Below are 17,035 nucleotides of genomic sequence, written 5' to 3'. Positions count from 1 at the left end.
CAAGTCCAGTTATCATTTGAAGCTGAGTCAAAAATGGCCCCCCATTGTCATCTGCCTCAACTTATCAATCAAGTCAACCAAAGGCATGCCCTTTATGTTCAGAGTCCATTCTAAGAAACTTTCAGTTAGATTATTATCACCAACATCAGCAGAAATTGTTAATCCTGGTATATTCCCTATAGCCTTCTTCAATTGCTCCATGAACCAAGTCCAGTTATCATTTGAAGCTGAGTCAAAAATGGCCCATGCGACAGGGTACATCCAATTGTGACCATCAAGCGCACAAGCACATGCTAATTTCCCTGAGTAGATGCCAGCCAAGTCTGTGTAGTTGAGTGCAATGTCAGGTCTACAGCCTGTTTTGAAGCCATCTATGCGTTGCTCCAGAGCAAAGAAAAGCTTGTCGAAGTGGACATCATCTCCACATATCTTAGTGCAAATCTCCACAACTGAGCCTGGAGACAAGGAAAGAAGTTCAGCCCTGAAATTGTACAATGTCTGAAAAGTGTCTTCCCAAGACTGAAAAATCTTGTTCATCGCTTTCTGTCTTCCACCCCATACTGTAGCATAGCTAACCTCTACACTATACACCTCCTGCAGTTTCTCTTGCAACTCTTTTGCTCCTAGTTCTGGACTCTCCCTCAACCAATCAGCAGCCATCTCTGCAACCCAGCTTTGTGATGCCATTGAGGTAACAGGGTTAGTAGATATGCAATTGTGCTCTTGAGGCATCATGTTAATCTGCAATACAGGAAACAGAAACACAAAACAAATTAGACAAGTTACTAACATTAAGCAAGTTAACAAGTTAGGCAGGTTAGAGTAGTACCACAACAGTTGGTCCGTCCCGCAATTTGTGTGCCACAATTCTCCATGGACAGCCTTCTGCCTTGCACTCAGCTCTATACCTAGTCTTATCAGTCTTGATTTTGTGCACCTGAAACCCCTTCTTTATTCCATGCTGTCTCAGTGCCATCCTGAAGTTCTCCATCGAAGGGAAATATTCATTTACTTTGATCCTTAGATTTTCATTGTCATACACAATGTTGAACTTAACATCTGCATAATCATCAACTGGAATTTGTGCGGTGGAAGTGTCAGCATAAAAAATAGGATCTACCAAAGATTCCTCACTTTGAGTCTTTCTGGCTGCTTCCTGTGCATCAGCTTCAGCCCTCAGCTCAATATCCACAAGGACTTCATCATCCACGGAAATGCCCTCATCATCCATCAATGTAGAATCTACATTTCCCTGAAGTAGCATAGTAGGACTGTGGCTAGCTGCTGCACATGACTTCTTAGCATTAGCAGCTGCTAAATGCAACTTCTTTGCATTAGGACCTATTGTGTACGTCTCCTTTGTTTGAAAACCTCCTTCCTGAAACTCCTTTACATGAGCACATCCTTCCTGTGAGTATGCCTTCTTTCTGCATGCCAATATGAATTATTCATTGCTATAGGGTAAGCTCAAAAGAAAACTGGAAACTCTATTAATACGCTTCTAGTGACAAATCTAACATGCAACATATTATAACAACAAAAGCCTTGGACATTTTGACGTATTAGAGCGTCAAAATTGATAATGCTATATAGCATCAAAACAATTGGTGTACCATATAAATAAGCTCTCTACTGTAAACAATAAAAGCCAAACCTAACAATGTCCAGATACAGAGAATAATCTGTTTGCTTAATGCGATGCAGTGCTTGTAGGCTGTTCAGGTAAGACAGGTGCTTACTCCACTTCCTGTTGAGGTGCACCAAAGAACTCCCTCTTAGAACTTATCTCCGCAACAGGAGTTCTCAGAACTTTGCTTAACTCCACCATCATCATGTCCTCCTGAAATCAAAATTTAAAAGTTTAGCATTCTCCATAAATCAAGTAAATGTGATCAAAGACATCTATATACATGAACAGAAAAGCCTAAACTCTACATTGTTTTATAGGCATGGACACTAGAGCCTGCATAGGAACTTCTATGTTAAATAGAAATAGAGAGGGGAAAATCATGTGGCTCCTCCGTCAAGCCCTCTATCATACCAAATAACAAATTGATATTCGAGTTCTCATGGAAAACACAATGGATGGCTCACAACAACTCGACGGCCATAACCTAAGCAGTTAAAATTTACTCAGTTACAGGCTTGCCACCTGAATAACAAATTGATATACAATGCAGCCACCTGAATGGCAACTCATGAATCGGGCAGCCCAGAAGAGCGACAAGTACATCATCACAATTCATACAACAAGTGATGTAAAGCGCAGTATAAAAGTCTCAGAAGAAGCACCGCGAGAACAGCGGAGGAGATTGGAAGGGGAAGGGAGGCGAATACCCATGTTGGACGACGACAACGACGCCCGCATCCTCCTCCACCCCCAAATTGCCAACCACCGCCACTACCCAAATTGCCCGGAAAACCCCGAACCCCAGAGGCTCCAGGCTCACGGGAGGATCCCTCTACCCCGGGATCTCACCGGAGATCCGGGAAAGCCGCCGGCGCCCACGGCGGAGGCGACAGGCGAGGGTTTGGGTTTTTTTTTTTAATGAGATGACAAACAGGAGATACTCAAGTGCTACCGTATTTTTACCTCAATGACGAAACTACCCCTTCTCCTTCTCCTTCTCCAGCCTCCTGCCGGCGCCGCCTCCCCCCTCCGCTCCCTCCTGCCACCGGCGCGCCGCCTCACGGCGATGTCAGCGGCTACGTCGACGGCGCCGTCGAGCGGAGAGTATCCTTCCCCGGTGTCCCCGCCCTACCCGGCCGCCTCCAAGGACGTGGAGCTCCGGCGCGCCATGACCGCCTCCGCGCGCTCCGCGGCCTTCGCTTCTGCGGACGTCGTGTTCGAGGACGAGTGGCTCGCCGTTGTCGACAAGCCCGCCGGCGTGTACTGCGACGCCCTCCTCGCCTCCTTTCCTTGCTCTGCCGTCTCAGGTAAAAAAAGATTGAACTTAAAAAGAATCTGCTTTTAGGTGACAATGGCGCCGCTACAGCTTGCAAAATGCGATTCTGCATAGCTCATTGCCTGTGATTTCGTACGTTGATCATCCAGTGTCCGTGATATCGATGATTTGGATGACGAAATTGGCGGATTTTAGGTAGTTTGTGATCTGTGTGCGTGTTGTCTAATGTTATTTTACGGATGGCAATGCCTTTGCTCAATACTTGGTTTGGTTTAGGACATACATGCTATGTGATCCATGCAAAGGATGATTGCAAAATGTGCAATTTTGCGTTTCATCACACTACCACAGGCATAAGGCAATCTGTATGCAAATGTTGATTCTCATTCTATTCCCAAATGATCCAAGCTCATATAGTGTTATCTGTAATGGACTAGTTTAACAATTCCTACTAGCAAGTGAGTGTCCGACACTGAAAGTATGGTATGCTATGATGACAATAAAAAAAATACAATGTGTATATTTGAGATACCTCCACAAAAAATAAAAGGCTTTAGAATCCATTTTCCATAAGTAATACTTATTCTAGAACTAGAATTATGTTCAGCAGATGTAGAAGTAGGAGGGCATATGTCGTTCAGCTGTACGGACTGTCAGACTGATATATTATTGTCTGGAACCCCTGTTTTTTTTTTAACTTTGCTTGAGTTTCTTATTGTCTGTAAGCAATATCACTGCAAACTAACGGCTGTAGGATTCTACTAAGCACAAGTTTTAATAATGGATCATATGAAATTCTATAGTTTTATCATTTATAATTTGTGCGTGCAACTCTTCATTTATTTTGGGAGTTTTTCAATTGAATACGGTATTCACTGTATGATATTTGTTTTTTCCCTTGTCCCCGAAAGCATATGGAAGTAGTTTTGTCTGGCTAGTAGTTAGTACCTTTAGGACTATAGTTGGTACTTCTGGACTTGCTGAGTTGATGAAACAACATTTCTGATCTGTCTGTGTTTTGTCGGAAAGTAAATGTTTGATACTTAAGTAACCTGCTACATAATAATATCAGTGTGTTTTATTTCTATATTAATCATCTAGATTTCACTATTTGAAGCCACAATTGAATTGTTTTTCTTTGCATTCGTATTGTTCTTGCTTCACTATTTCTAAGCTCTAACTACAGGCAAATATTTCTTGCGACTCGCAGAGGATCCAGCAACTAAACCTAACCTTCACCTTGCGAACAGGCTGGATCGTGATACCAGTGGGCTCATGGTTATTACCAAATGCAACAAAGTTGCTGGGAAGCTAGTGAAGACATTCACTGATCATAAAGTCAAGAAAACATATCTAGCTCTTTGCATAGGTTGCCCACCGACATGGGAAACAATTAAGATATGTTCTGGTCATGGGCGATCAAAACATGGTGCTTGGCGTGTATATGCTATGTCTGATGTTGGCCGTTCACTGCCAGGTGGTTCTGTTGTAAGGGACATGAGCACACAGTTTGAAGTTTTAGGGGTCAATGGTAAAGGGCAGTTTAGAGAACCCTACAACTTTGACGCCAATGATATTGAGTCAATTACTGTACAAGAAAAGGCAGCTGACCAGACTTGTAGTGATGTGAACAACAGTGCCATTTTGGTTAGAGCATATCCCCAAAGTGGACGGACACATCAGATTCGTCTACACTGCCAGTATCTTGGTTTCCCGATCAGAGGTGATGTGAAATATGGCGGGGTGATTGAGTGGAGCGGCGTAGAGTGTGATGGTCATGCATTGCATGCGGAGAGCTTGTCATTTGTACACCCTATCACTGGATTGCCCATCACTTTCCGGTCAGCTCTCCCTTCATGGGCAAAAGATTGTATATCAACAATGGAATAAAGTTCCCTTGATCTTATTGTGATGCGCAATGCTGCAGTGGACACTGAAATATCCACCAAGGATGTACTCCCAACTCTGAACTGCCAACAGCATCATCTCTTGAAGCCTTTTCTGGGAGTCGCATTGGGAAATAGCACTATCAAGTATCTTTCTTTATTGTGGGGATGCTTATCAAAATCTTGACGTCATGGAAAAGATAGCACAAATACTGAGTAGTCTGAGTTGACTGTGCTTGTAGCACAGTTTTACTTCGGACTGTAATTGTAGCATCTGTACTGTAGATATATTGAGTTGTCGTAGTATTGTTTCAAATTTTGAGTATGCAAATGCATGGACACATGTTGTACCATGGATATGTATTTGGTCGTTCAACAAGACATCCAGAAAATTTGAGATCCACATCTAAAGTTGCTCTTGGAAGGGAGGCAACAGAATGGGATTTTTCAGTATTTCAAATGCAGTTCTGCACCTGAGGTAGTTGTTGGTTTGGATGGCCATTTGAAGTGAGCTGAAAATCAATTATCAATTAAGCAAATGGCTGTTCAAGAAGTTTATAAAAAAAAACTTGCATGACCATGAGCTGCAGAAATTGGTTAGTTGATTTGGAGTGTCTGTTGTGTTCTCAGGAAAAGAAAAAAAAACTTGCATTACCGTGTGCCATGTCAACTGTGAGGACAGAACAGCCACTGCAAATCAACTAACCATTTTCTCCAGCTCATGGTTAATTTGCTTGAGTGGACAAAACCTTAAGGTTCACCACAACTGAAGCTACCACAGAACTGCAGAGGGAAACATTAGAACATCGATAAAAAAAATATATTGCTCATCTCATCGTTTCTTTGATGCAAATGAACAACAGGGAAGTTTACCCTGCTGAAGTTATTGAAAAAAAAATGTCTTGTGCCTGAACGCACTCGGAACATACAGTACAACCAGTTCACATGCCAATATGGGCAGCAGGTCTCTGGGATGATTTTTTTTTCAAAAATCATCATGTCGTCCTGGCTGTTGCGCCAGAGGAATCGTACGTCTTGCTGAATTGTCCAGCGCCTTCATTCTCTCCAGCGGTTGCCGCAGCTCGGGTTGCAGCAGACAAAGAAGAGCGTCATCCCCTCCTCGCCTCTTGCAGTCGCCTGCAGCACCAGGGCACAAAAGGAACCAAAAGAACCATGGTGAGCTCCTTGTCAGAAGTTTCTCGCTCATGGTCTATGAAGATTGAAGAAGACGATGCTATTGCTAGCTCTTGAGAAGGAGGAGGAGGAGGTGAGCCACCTGGAAGAAGACGGCCTCGCCGTGGCCGCAGGAGGCGCAGCGCACGGACTTGGTGCGGGGCAGCGTGGGGTCGCCGGCGACGTCCTGGAGCACCTGGGTGAACTCCCCGGCGCTGTGGTGCACCACGTTGCGGTACACGCAGTTGTTGTCGGCGACCTCCTGCGGTGCGGCGGTCCCAGCAGAGCATTTCAGAATGGCTAAACCACGTCAGGAATCTAGTAGAAACAGCAGAGATGGAAGGAACAAGAGATATGCTTCAGAGAGAGATCCGAATGGATCCGAGAAGATGCTGATGGATCGACGATGCATCGAATGGCCGAATGGGTGGAGAGCGGAGGGGGACGGCGAAGGAAGGAAGGGAACCTGGTGGTCGCAGTTCCGGCAGGCGTAGAGGAGCACCTTCTGCTCCCGGTCGTCCTTGGGGTACAGGATGTTGTTGCTGCCATGCCAAGAAAGAGAGGGTGCCGTCCGTAGAGGTAGAGCAGAGCAGGTGAACATGGAAGCGAGCAGGCAGCAGCAGCGTCGTCGTCAGCGGCTTACCATTCACGGCAAAACTTCATGGTACTCATGGCTGCTGACCGCGGGTGGGAGAGCTTGCCTCACTGCTGAGTTGACTCCGGTGCTGCCTGGTTGAGTGGTTGTCTGGCTGCAAGATCTTGTTTTTGGTGGTTTCCGGTGGTGGAGCTGAGCTGAATCGTATTCCCCTTTGCAGGAAATGGTTGATTGGGAATGGAGATTTGTACCACTGGCCATTTTAAAATAGGGCACAAAGTGAAGAGATATAATATTAAAATATCGTTTTCTTTGAATTGGTGATGCTCAGCTCAGATGCTGCCTGCCTGTGGGCTGTGGGCGCCTGGGCGGGTGGGGACATGAAAGACAGAGACTGCTCGGGTCTCACCGGGAAAGAGAGTTTTATAGGGAATCGCAATAGTCTGTCTGACCAACCAATCACCACCATCCTACTCACTCCCACTCAAAATACTCCCCTCTGTTCCAAATAAACTCATGTCTCGCTTTTTAAAAAATCAACTTTTAAAATTTGATTAAATATATATAAAAATATACTAATACTTATAATGTATAATAAGTACCATTAGATTAAGCATGTAATAATTTTCATAATATACACTTATTTGAATATATAATATTGATAGTATTTTCTATATTCTTAGTCAAACTCGAAAAAGGTTTTTTTTCCAGCCATGCCGTGGCACATATTTCATTAAAAACAAGATGTGCATTTATCTTGGGATAGAGAAAGTACATTTTTTTCCTACTCTCTCCCTCTCAAAATACAGTTTTTTGCTACTCTCTCCCTCTCAAAGTACACTTTTCCAGAAGTTAAATATTTTTAACTTTAATCAAATATATACAAAAAAATTATTAATGTTTATGGTGCAATAAGTGTTATCAGATTAAATCTTAAATATATCCTTATAATAACTTATTTGAAGATAATATTGTTAATATTTTTAACAAATCTAGCCATCCTTAATAAAATATGACCCGCACAGAACCCAGAGCTTGACACTTGTTTTAGGAAGAAGCCAGTGTTTGTGCGCAAATAGTTGCATGGCTGCTGCCTGCTGCATAGTAGCTGCCTTCTGCTGCTGGCTGCTGCTGGCTGCTGGCTGCATAGTAGAGGCCATGCAACTATTGGGGAACCTACTGTTTTCCAATAGAACTACTGATTACGAGAAGGAAAATGTTTAATGGTCATCACGTAAGACCAGGCATGGAGGAGACGGATTGGATTCACGTAGTCGGATCTAAATATCACTTGTTACTATATTTTAATTTAAATATGAATATCTTTTTAATAAAAAGATGCCTTGAATTCGGGTTTCTATTTGAATATTTACTCTACTCAATTCAAAGTGTATATGTTAAATTCAAGGGAGAATTGTCCGTCGGACATCCAAAGTGATGGTCATTTGCTGTCGGATACCCATTTTTAGCATTTTATCAGAATACACTCTAGTTCGGTAAAATTAGGTCATAGGACATCGTAGACCGGTTGTAGCCGGTTGAGGAAAGATAACAGCGGTGAAATGACATTCTTGCTCCTGCCGCTTTCTTCTTCCTCTCTCCCTTTCTCTTTTTTTCTGTTTCCTATCCCCGCCTCCCGCACCCTTCTCTCTCCCTTGCTCCGGCGCCGTGCCTCCGACGTTCGCGGCTCCGCGCCCGAGACCGCGCCTCCGACGTCCGCGCCCTGGCGCCCACGCTCCGGCCTCACGGCTCTGGGCCCTACATGCTCAGCAGCCACGCCCCCACCCTGCGCCGACGAGCCACGCTCCGGTGGTCGTGCCCTATAGGCGGGCGTGTGCGTGCTTCCTCCCCTGCTCTTCCCCTCAGTGGGCCGCGACGGCGTGATACGCGACGACGGTGCATGGGCGACGACGACATGGCGGCGGCGCCGAGCAGGTCCCCCGACACGACGCAAATGGCCTGCAGTGGCGGTGCGGGAGGGCGGCGGCGAGGAAGGGGTCGTGGGAGGCGAGGCAAAGCTGGCTGCGCCGGGTGGCGGCAGGGTAGGGTAAGCACGCGAGGGCGGGGGCATGGGCGTGGACACCACGGTGCTCCTATCACTACCGGCAGCAATGAGAGTGGCTGCTCGCATGTGGCGCTCATGGTCGCGACAGAGGCTCGTGTGGCAGAACCACCTGAAATAGCACACTTTCAGAGGCGCTCGTCTTTCACTAGACGCTAAGCACCCTGAAAGTAAGCTACATCGGACGGTTCCGTCAAGCACATCCCAAGGAAGAACTCGAACAATCCATGTTTTTCATCCAGGATCCAATAATGAGAACGAGTTTACAATACTTAGTCCATTTCATACAACAAGAGCCCTCGGAAATATATTATTACAATACCAAGTTTAGAGTGCGGAATTTAAACATCGGAATTGAAATAAACATCTAACGATAAGATACAAGGATCCATCTGTTCCCACCAGAAGAATTCTTCACACAACAGCCACTCCTCAAGCTGCACCTACAACAGGGGTAAATAAACCCTGAGTACACAATATACTCGCAAGACTTACCCGACTAGTGGGAATAATTTTCCGACTCCGAAAGATATGATAAGCTTTATGGTTTGCTGGATTTTCTTTTTGCGAAAAGCATTACTAGTAGTGAATCCTTATATATGTATTTTATTATCAGTCATGATTTGTTCATTAGCTAACCATTCTATGTAAGCACATGTTCTGCTTTCGAGTTGAGCAATCAGATCCATTCATCCTCTTTCATCTTCCAACTATTACTACGATGCTAGATCATAGATAAGTCGTACCGTATCACATGACGATTCATGAACCAATGTATCTTAGCTGGGTACCCCGAAACACACGCCCCGCTTGTACCCTAGGCACAAGTAAGACCAACCCACCACTCTCCTATCAAGGGGTCTAGGTCTTCGTTCAAACTTGGACTCCAAGCCCCCACTCCTGAGTCCCGAACTCAGTGTGGTGCTTAGACCTCCACCATTCCCGCCTCCAATCAATTGGTCCAGAAATAGCCAGAACCCACGACAAGAGAGCAACGAGCCTTCCCGCTTCCATAAGCAAGTATGTGCTCAGGATAATAAGTCTATGACCTGACTAGAATTTATAGCAACGGACGGTCCTTAACCGACACGGATAGAAAAAACAGTGTAACCAAGCTACGCCCCATTCGCCGTGGGACACAACCTATTACACCCACCAATACTCGTACCATATTCCTGCCTGGTCTCCATTTTCTTTCACTGTTTTATCATGAGAGTAATAATAATAATCCCTATTGTGAGTAACGGCAGGTTACTCACGCTACCGATAGCCTAAGCATAGCAGCTACTCGACCTATGCTAGTAGGACTCATGGTAGTTTATCTATGCATGTAGTTTCAATATAAATCATGTAACGTAAATGCACATCACACATGTATATATATATCCAGTAATTATTTAAAATAAGAGTTATGCACCGGGGCTTGCCTTGGGCAGACGGATTGTCAGCTAAGTCAGTCAGTGATGGCTTTAGGACCTCCTTCTGCACAAGGACCTCCTCCTTGTACTCCTTGGTCACCTCTTCATACTCCTACTTTCCGACGATTACGAACTCCACCAACTCGTTCTCTACGTGCATGCAACGATGATGCAACACTTAGTGTTTTGGCAACAGCAACTCTTAAAATAAGAATACACATGCTAAGCTACTAAGCTAGCTCTAATGACTAAGATACTAAACTAATCATTATCTCTACCAAATAGATTCCAAGCTCACACTACAAGTGCTTAATTTTTATAAACCAATATTATGCCATTATTCATTTAGCCTTAATGGGTATTTAGCTACCATATTAAATAGTCTATTTTAGGGCTAAAAAATTACAATGAACACATAAATTTTAGGGTTCTTGCTATCACCAATCTACCACAAAAAATCCTACAATGATTAACTTAATAATATTGAGCACTCTCAAATGATTTAAAAGCTCCTGGTATCAACAAGCACATATATGAACTAAATACACTAACAGATAGAGCACAATTTTAGGAACCTAACAAAATTTGTTTCATAATTTTTGGATACCTACATTATTTTATATTAATTACCAAAGTTCAGCTCAGAATTAAAATGAAAAGCTATTTCTATTTTCCACGAAAAAGATAAATCGATTTTTTTACCAACGCAGCCCACGCGCGGAGGCGGCCCGTGGCGGGGAGCCCGCGCGTGCGCTAGCACTCTTGCAAAAAACGCCCTCGCATTATCAGATACTAGCGTGAACACTATACGTACTATTTCTATATACAACGATTTTGCAATGGAGCCATCGTATCTTTTCACCTTCGCACCGGAGAGGTCCCCGAGATGCCCCACGCTCACCGGCTCGGTGGGCGGTGGCACTAGGCGGTACGCCAGCCACCCGAGACCCTTGCGACCTAGCTAGGGGACCGATGCTCACCTATGGCTGACGCGCGATGATGGGCGGTGGTTGCACGAATGGGGTGAAGCAGAGCGGGCTCTCCTCGGCAGCGGCGACCTGCAGTGGCGGCAACCGCGTTCTGATGAGCCACAACGTACAATAGATAATAGAGGTGATGGGTAAGCATCAGTGACGCACCATGATCCTACCCATGGCGGTGTCCTGCCCGGAGACGCCTCGAGCAAGTCTGGCCACGTGCGCGCGGTGAGCTCAATGGCAAACTGTAGCGACATGGCCGTGTCAGCCACGTGGAGGCGGCACTAGGGTTGCGACTAGCGTGTGCATGATGAAGAGGGGTTCTAGGCGAGGCTAGTGGTGCGGTCAATTCGACGTGAGATGACGAGGTTGGAGCTAGCCACGATGAAGCGGGCTAGGCCTTAATGGTGTGGCGGCGGGAGCAAAGCTCCAAAATTGGAGCTCGGCCTAGCCGTAATCAAGGCAGGGTGGGGTTGGTCGGCAAGGGGACGTAAAGGAGGGGACGTAGGCACGAGGAATTGATGAGAGGTGCTCGCTCTCTGACTCGCCGTGACTGCGACTCGACGATGGCGGAAATTAGAGGAAGAAAGAGAGAAAGAGAGAGATGGGGCATGACAGGTAGGCTTGGCTCATCCTCGCCTTGGCGGGATGCGAGTGGCGAGATCGGAAGACCCACGCGCCGGCGCTAGCAGACAGGCGCGCACGCCCGACCAGCGTGGCCTGCACGGCCGTAGTGTCATTAATGAGAAGGCGACGGCAAGCCCGACCACGTGCGCGTAGCAGAGGCAACACACACTGGGCTGGCAACAGCGCAGAGATGTCACGGACAGGCGCGGATGCGATGACGATGTGATGGTAGCGACAGCGTCGCGGCGTGAGGCGGGTCGGCAGCACAGCGAGGCAGCAGTGGCGGACGCGATGGCGAGATGATAGCGCGGTAGTGGCTTCGTCATGGTGCGGTGGGGCCAGTGGTAGCCGAGCCATAGCCAGGTCCGAGGCAGCCACAACCGGCCGTGTGTGACAGCGCGCGCGCGACCAACGCGGTGACGCCGAGCGCTCGAGCACGATGATCGCGGCCAACCAGCCCGAAACCGTGTTGTGCACGAATTTTAAAGCGCCCATAAAAAACTAAACAGTTGCTTCAGGACCTAAACCATCTTTACCATGCTCAAGATGGCACATGAGACTACCAAAACGAGCTAAAACACTACACCACTCCATAACCCAATCTCTCACATTAAATTGCTAAACATAGCAATGTCTAGTTGTTGACAGACTTGAAAATTTCTAAGTTTTTGAGCTGGATTTGTTTTCAAGTTCTATTTCTAGACTATTAGATATACCAGCTAGTAACATTATTTTTCTACAGCAAGTATTTCATTGTCATCTACCAAGTTTGCACTTCAAACTTTATTTAAGTGTCACATTCATGTTCTATAGTATTTTTGTTCAATAAAAATTAGTTTCAAACCCTACTTGATATGCACGAACTATCGAATCAACTTTCGTTTAGCATTTTTATTGATCATTTTGAGTTACGGAAATTGATCTACACACTTTATCACATGCATTATCATAAAAACATGATGCTCATGATATAGTTTAGCAAGTTATTTAAGTGGTAACACCGAGGGTGTTACAGCTCGCCAGCTCGCCCGCAAGCCCGCATGGCCGCGGCTGCGGCAGCTCACCAGCTCGTCCGTGCACCTACGTGGCTGGGGCTGGTCGACGGCGGTGGCTGCTGCTCAGCAATGGAAGAAGAGAAGAGGAAGAAGAAGATGATAGGTGGGGCCCGCGCATCAGTGAAAGGGAGAGGGGCGGACCCAACTGTGGCTTAGGGGCACCGGATGTCCAAAACGAAATTTTCTCTCTCCTTAATCGACTGCAACCGGTTCGTGATGTCCTGTGGCCTAATTCTACCGAACCAAAGTGTCTTTCTAACAAACTGCTCAAAACGGGTTGTCTGTCAGCAAATGACCATCACTTTATATGTCCAACAGACAATTCTCCCTAAACTCAACATACATAAATAGATTTTTAGTACTAAGTCCATCGATAATTAAAGTGAATTAAAATTAAAGTACACTTCTAAAAATCTCTAATATCAAGCTGAACTAAATTATAATGGACAATATTTACTAAAATGATTGGTGAAGTGGAGAAATTCAAATAAAAATGGTCGGCAACAAGTAGCCATTTTGCTTTATCAATGTTTTTATACTTTCAAAATAATTACATGAGTAGAGATTAAAGTGTATATAACATAGACAAGGATAACTCATAAAAATTAATACAATTATCAATAAATATTTAACAATTATTAAATATATCAACTAATCAATCATTATTTATATAATATTTATCATAAAATTATAAATTATATAAAATAATTTATATTTGTAAATAAATAAAAAGTTTTTTAATGTATCATTATCAATAGATATTATATCAATATAGAAACTTATTTATAAATATATTACTAAATAGTTTCAATGCATCATTAGTAATATTAAAATTAAATAATTAGGCACTAGTCATGGAGAAAAAACTTTTAAATAGATTCATTTATCTTGCTCGCATATACGAATAAATATCTTTGGTACATAGTTAGTATCATTAGATATAAATAAATAAATAAATAAATATATATATATATATAATAAAATATTAATTTTTGTAGTGCATAATTAGTGTCATTAGATAGATCGTCGAATCTATTTTCGTAATAAACTTATTTAGAGATAAATGTTGCTATTTTTTTTTACAAGCCTAACTCATAGAAAGGGACAGAGGGAGTATATGTCAATATATGTAATCTTTTTTTAATGTATTCAGACACGTGTGTCAGCAAGAGCGTGTTCACTTGTTTTTAATAAAGTTATACTTTTTTGGAATAATTTATTTTAGAAAAGAAATTTTATGCTAGAGGTGTTTGACTTGAATAATAAGTTGACTTAGAATAATAACACCTGGTAGTTATAAAACAAGGACAATCTTATATTATTGTCCATATGATTACTGTTCACATGCAAAGAACTATACACAATTAGTATAAAGAATCTGAATTCCAAGCTGGAAAATAAACGAAAGAAACCAAAAAAAAAAAGGGGTTACAATGAGACAGCTGAGAAAGATGTACAGTTTTGCAAACAAAACTTCTGCTGCCTAACAGCGAGATGTAAAACTATTTCCTTCGTAGCTATACGTCATGAAGTCATCAAGGAGCAGGCACCAAAGCGCATGGCATCCCATGTTTCTGCTTTAGTTGTCTGGAACGTCTTTTAGCTAACAAAACCCCCTCCATCAGAGTTTATCATGATTTCACAGTTTCACTATCAACATGGCTTTCATTCTCAATTTGCTTTCCATTCATTTGTGTTCGTGGTCTCTGCACCGCAACATAACAATATTGCTCAGTTCAGGTAATAAGCAAGATAGTTCAACAAAATTATAGCCATCTCGTCATGATAATTTCATACCCGATCAGCTGAATCCATAGAGTTACCGTTCAGCAATCTCGTATTTTCTTCTTTCAACTTGGTATCTTTATCCTTAGCACTCACAGGAAGTACTGATGTGGACCCCACTGATCGATCAGGAAGTTCTACAGGATGAAATTCAAGTGTTGGTGATATATGGAACCGCATAGGAAAAGATCATTCCAACACTGGTGGAGATTCTTTCTCACCTGTAAGCTTCTTATCCACAAAGAAAACCACCAAATTCACAGTATACCTGCATAAGAAAGATATGTCAACAAAGGGAAAAAGAAACATGGCATAATCATCCAGTTCAATAAATATGTACTAACCATGCAACAACAACATCAACACTGTAATGCTTGCGAGAAGATATAATAAGAAGGCTCTGAGCAATAGCTATGCACCAAGCAAGCATCTTACAAAACCTGACATGAATAAACAAAAAATAGGATTTAAACATCATTCAACATATCTTTCACAAATGGGCTCACATAAACAAGAAGAAAATAAATGAACAAATCTTCACCTTATGCTTCCATATTTCTGGTATGTTATGACAAAAACTAGGGTGAAAATCATGTGGGATGAAAATATCAAGTCACCACATCCATAAATCACTCCTTTTGGGACTGTAGTCAAATGACAGAACAAGCTCAGGATATTTGGACATACAAAAAGAGAGGCACGATATATTGATGCATAGGGGATCACCACTTACAATTAATCAGAAAGATCTCAGCTGCATTCTGGGGTGGTGGTAATCTAGCCAGAGGTGAGCCCTGTATTATACGAGATTAATAAAAGTATTTCCAAGTCATAATGACATAGCACATAGTAATCAACTTATAACAAAATCTGATACCTTGCGACAATGATAATTAGGTCCTGGAAGCTGTGTTGCATAGAATGTAATTATTCGAAGAAACTGAGAAGCCTGAAGAAACCAAAAAAAAACCCAGTAAGTCGTGGAATACAAACTAAGGCTGATCAGGAAATCACATAAAAAAACTTGCAACAAAGAAACACTCACACATAAGAAGGCAAGAACCCTGCGCCATATCAGAACAGTGTAGAAGCGTTTAGTCTGAAGGATGAAAGGATGAAATGTCCACTGCAAAGCAAAATTGAAACTGTTACAATTGAGCAATGCAAAACTTGAAGCTAGGAGAAAGATTGGTCCATTTCGGGGAGAAAAATAGCAAACTGAAATCAGCGCTGTAACAATTGAGTTAGCTTACTTAAACTTGGAGATTTGAACAAAATTGATGCATTTTCAGGAATAGAAGAAGAAAATTTGCTAGCAATAGGAAAATTCAAATGTGAGTAAAAGACACATTGTGAATAAAGCATGGCATCCATTGCATTCAAAAAAAAACATTGCGTTGAATAAAGCATGGCATAGTTATCCCTCGGGTATACATCGCAGAGTTATCGGTTGGTTTAAAACAAATAGCCAACTCCCAATGTGCAACCATGGCCATCGGAAGGGGAAAAAAAAAGATTAGTACCAATACAAAGGTGAGGAAGATGAATGTAAACAATGTCTCACTGATGTAACCCCTTTCTTTCCCAAGCTCCTACATCAAATTCAGCAGACAAAAAACGCAAATAAGAAAACATTACCAGTATTGAATTTAATAGTGTTAGATGTTGTGCATTGGTTCTCAATCAATCTGTAGACATACCGGAAGAATCATGAAGCCAAGATCTTGAAGAGTGGGCCCCGGCCGGTGCAAATAATGAACCCCATGAGCGGCCAAACCATGGATGTACTATTTATATCATTGAAAAAAAAATAAAGAAGAATTATTACACGGAACTGTAAGTAGGAAAACTGCAAATGCCCAGCTGATCATCTATCAATTTAGTATTAGTACACTGCAAATATGGATTGCCTCGATCCTTCCTCTGCAGTCTGCACTGCAAGAAATAATGCGGCGGGTTATTCCCCAGAACCACAGAGGAGGCAAGGGAGGGGCGGGAGAGATTCTTCTAGAATGGAATTGGAGTAGTCGTGTCAACGGAACCATGGCAATTGACAGGTTGGACGCGTCACGCGGACAGAGGAGTTTGACGCGGCTCTGGAATCCAACGCGGCGGCCGGCGGGTATGTGCTGGGAAAGAGATTCTGTACAGAGTGTTTTTCCCAGCAGCGGCGCTGGCTTCGGGGAAGGTAGCTTTTCCACCTTCGATTCTGCTTGCTTCCAAATGGCGCAGCTACACCGTGCGTGGCCCCCGCGTCGCTCCCCAAGCGGGCGACTCGGGCGGCGTCCCCTCCACCGCCGTCAGCCCCTTTCCCACGCCACCACCGCCGGAGCTCGACGCCGGAGGCCAGAGGAGAGCAAGGATGGCGGCGGCTGGGCCTCTTCTCCTCCCTCCCCCCCCCCCCCCCCCCCCCCCCCTCTCTCTCTCTCTCTCTCCCGGAGGAGCTTCTGTGCGGACAACAGTCGGCGGCCAGTTCCCAGCAACGGCGAGCGTGGATCCGGCAGCTCCTCGACCTCTGGCACATAATTTTGAGAGAATTCACGCCGGGAAA

General features: G+C 43.8%; 4 protein-coding genes across 9 annotated transcripts; 1 reads left to right on the top strand and 3 right to left on the bottom strand.

Moving 5' to 3' along the window:
* Nucleotides 1-27: 27 nt before the first annotated feature.
* Nucleotides 28-2,650, bottom strand: LOC136505194 (uncharacterized). 2 transcript variants are annotated; one of them, XM_066500325.1, is made up of 4 exons: nt 2,594-2,650; nt 1,740-1,840; nt 830-1,427; nt 28-741 (listed from the first exon to the last, which is right to left on the bottom strand). In XM_066500325.1, exons 2-4 carry the CDS (start codon nt 1,832-1,834, stop codon nt 28-30), a joined length of 1,407 nt encoding a protein of 468 aa, XP_066356422.1. In that variant the 5' UTR covers nt 1,835-1,840; nt 2,594-2,650. The 2 variants fall into 2 exon arrangements, with proteins under 2 accessions (XP_066356422.1, XP_066356421.1); XM_066500324.1 differs by lacking the exon at nt 2,594-2,650 and adding an exon at nt 2,338-2,462.
* LOC136505195 (RNA pseudouridine synthase 1-like) lies at nt 2,390-5,255 on the top strand. 4 transcript variants are annotated; one of them, XM_066500329.1, is made up of 3 exons: nt 2,390-2,523; nt 2,634-2,937; nt 4,093-5,255. In XM_066500329.1, the coding sequence occupies exons 2-3, from the start codon at nt 2,697-2,699 to the stop codon at nt 4,794-4,796; spliced, it is 945 nt and encodes a 314-aa protein (XP_066356426.1). In that variant the 5' UTR covers nt 2,390-2,523; nt 2,634-2,696; the 3' UTR covers nt 4,797-5,255. The 4 variants fall into 4 exon arrangements, with proteins under 4 accessions (XP_066356426.1, XP_066356427.1, XP_066356424.1 ...); XM_066500330.1 differs by having other exon boundaries at nt 2,431-2,529; XM_066500327.1 differs by lacking the exon at nt 2,390-2,523 and having other exon boundaries at nt 2,584-2,937.
* Nucleotides 5,256-5,587: 332 nt separating this feature from the next.
* Nucleotides 5,588-6,802, bottom strand: LOC136505197 (DNA-directed RNA polymerases II, IV and V subunit 9B-like). Of its 2 annotated transcripts, XM_066500333.1 has the most exons (4): nt 6,609-6,802; nt 6,432-6,507; nt 6,069-6,227; nt 5,588-5,929 (listed from the first exon to the last, which is right to left on the bottom strand). In XM_066500333.1, the coding sequence occupies exons 1-4, from the start codon at nt 6,635-6,637 to the stop codon at nt 5,849-5,851; spliced, it is 345 nt and encodes a 114-aa protein (XP_066356430.1). In that variant the 5' UTR covers nt 6,638-6,802; the 3' UTR covers nt 5,588-5,848. The 2 variants fall into 2 exon arrangements, with proteins under 2 accessions (XP_066356430.1, XP_066356429.1); XM_066500332.1 differs by having other exon boundaries at nt 5,590-5,929; nt 6,432-6,802.
* A 7,226-nt stretch (nt 6,803-14,028) lies between these two features.
* LOC136504682 (phosphatidylinositol:ceramide inositolphosphotransferase 1-like) lies at nt 14,029-16,667 on the bottom strand. The gene is made up of 11 exons (XM_066499652.1): nt 16,377-16,667; nt 16,185-16,271; nt 16,008-16,076; nt 15,530-15,610; nt 15,362-15,433; nt 15,218-15,278; nt 15,026-15,128; nt 14,829-14,924; nt 14,706-14,752; nt 14,497-14,621; nt 14,029-14,405 (listed from the first exon to the last, which is right to left on the bottom strand). The coding sequence occupies exons 1-11, from the start codon at nt 16,527-16,529 to the stop codon at nt 14,331-14,333; spliced, it is 969 nt and encodes a 322-aa protein (XP_066355749.1). The 5' UTR covers nt 16,530-16,667; the 3' UTR covers nt 14,029-14,330.
* Nucleotides 16,668-17,035: the final 368 nt, after the last annotated feature.

The sequence above is a fragment of the Miscanthus floridulus genome, chromosome 14 (genome assembly GCF_019320115.1).
Source record: "Miscanthus floridulus cultivar M001 chromosome 14, ASM1932011v1, whole genome shotgun sequence".
Classification (NCBI taxonomy): Eukaryota; Viridiplantae; Streptophyta; class Magnoliopsida; order Poales; family Poaceae; genus Miscanthus; species Miscanthus floridulus.
The sequence above is the reverse complement of the archived record's forward strand: the minus strand, read 5'-3'. Positions and strand labels throughout refer to the sequence as shown.

What these genes read in the sequence shown, in the direction of transcription:
- LOC136505194 (XM_066500325.1), bottom strand. Translation starts at nt 1,834, where the DNA reads ATGATGATGGTGGAGTTAAGCAAAGTTCTGAGAACTCCTGTTGCGGAG. An exon ending in GCACCTCAACAGGAAGTGGA is followed by an intron (nt 1,428 to 1,739) that starts GTAAGCACCTGT and finishes ATTGGCATGCAG; the next exon opens with AAAGAAGGCATACTCACAGG. An exon ending in GGGACGGACCAACTGTTGTG is followed by an intron (nt 742 to 829) that starts GTACTACTCTAA and finishes CCTGTATTGCAG; the next exon opens with ATTAACATGATGCCTCAAGA.
- LOC136505197 (XM_066500332.1), bottom strand. Translation starts at nt 6,566, where the DNA reads ATGTTCACCTGCTCTGCTCTACCTCTACGGACGGCACCCTCTCTTTCT. An exon ending in GCCGGAACTGCGACCACCAG is followed by an intron (nt 6,228 to 6,431) that starts GTTCCCTTCCTT and finishes GCCGCACCGCAG; the next exon opens with GAGGTCGCCGACAACAACTG. An exon ending in GCGAGGCCGTCTTCTTCCAG is followed by an intron (nt 5,930 to 6,068) that starts GTGGCTCACCTC and finishes CTGGTGCTGCAG; the next exon opens with GCGACTGCAAGAGGCGAGGA.
- LOC136504682 (XM_066499652.1), bottom strand. Translation starts at nt 16,529, where the DNA reads ATGGTTCCGTTGACACGACTACTCCAATTCCATTCTAGAAGAATCTCT. An exon ending in TTGGCTTCATGATTCTTCCG is followed by an intron (nt 16,077 to 16,184) that starts GTATGTCTACAG and finishes AATTTGATGTAG; the next exon opens with GAGCTTGGGAAAGAAAGGGG. An exon ending in TGTGGATAAGAAGCTTACAG is followed by an intron (nt 14,622 to 14,705) that starts GTGAGAAAGAAT and finishes TTCATCCTGTAG; the next exon opens with AACTTCCTGATCGATCAGTG.
- LOC136505195 (XM_066500327.1), top strand. Translation starts at nt 2,598, where the DNA reads ATGACGAAACTACCCCTTCTCCTTCTCCTTCTCCAGCCTCCTGCCGGC. An exon ending in TCCTTGCTCTGCCGTCTCAG is followed by an intron (nt 2,938 to 4,092) that starts GTAAAAAAAGAT and finishes CTCTAACTACAG; the next exon opens with GCAAATATTTCTTGCGACTC.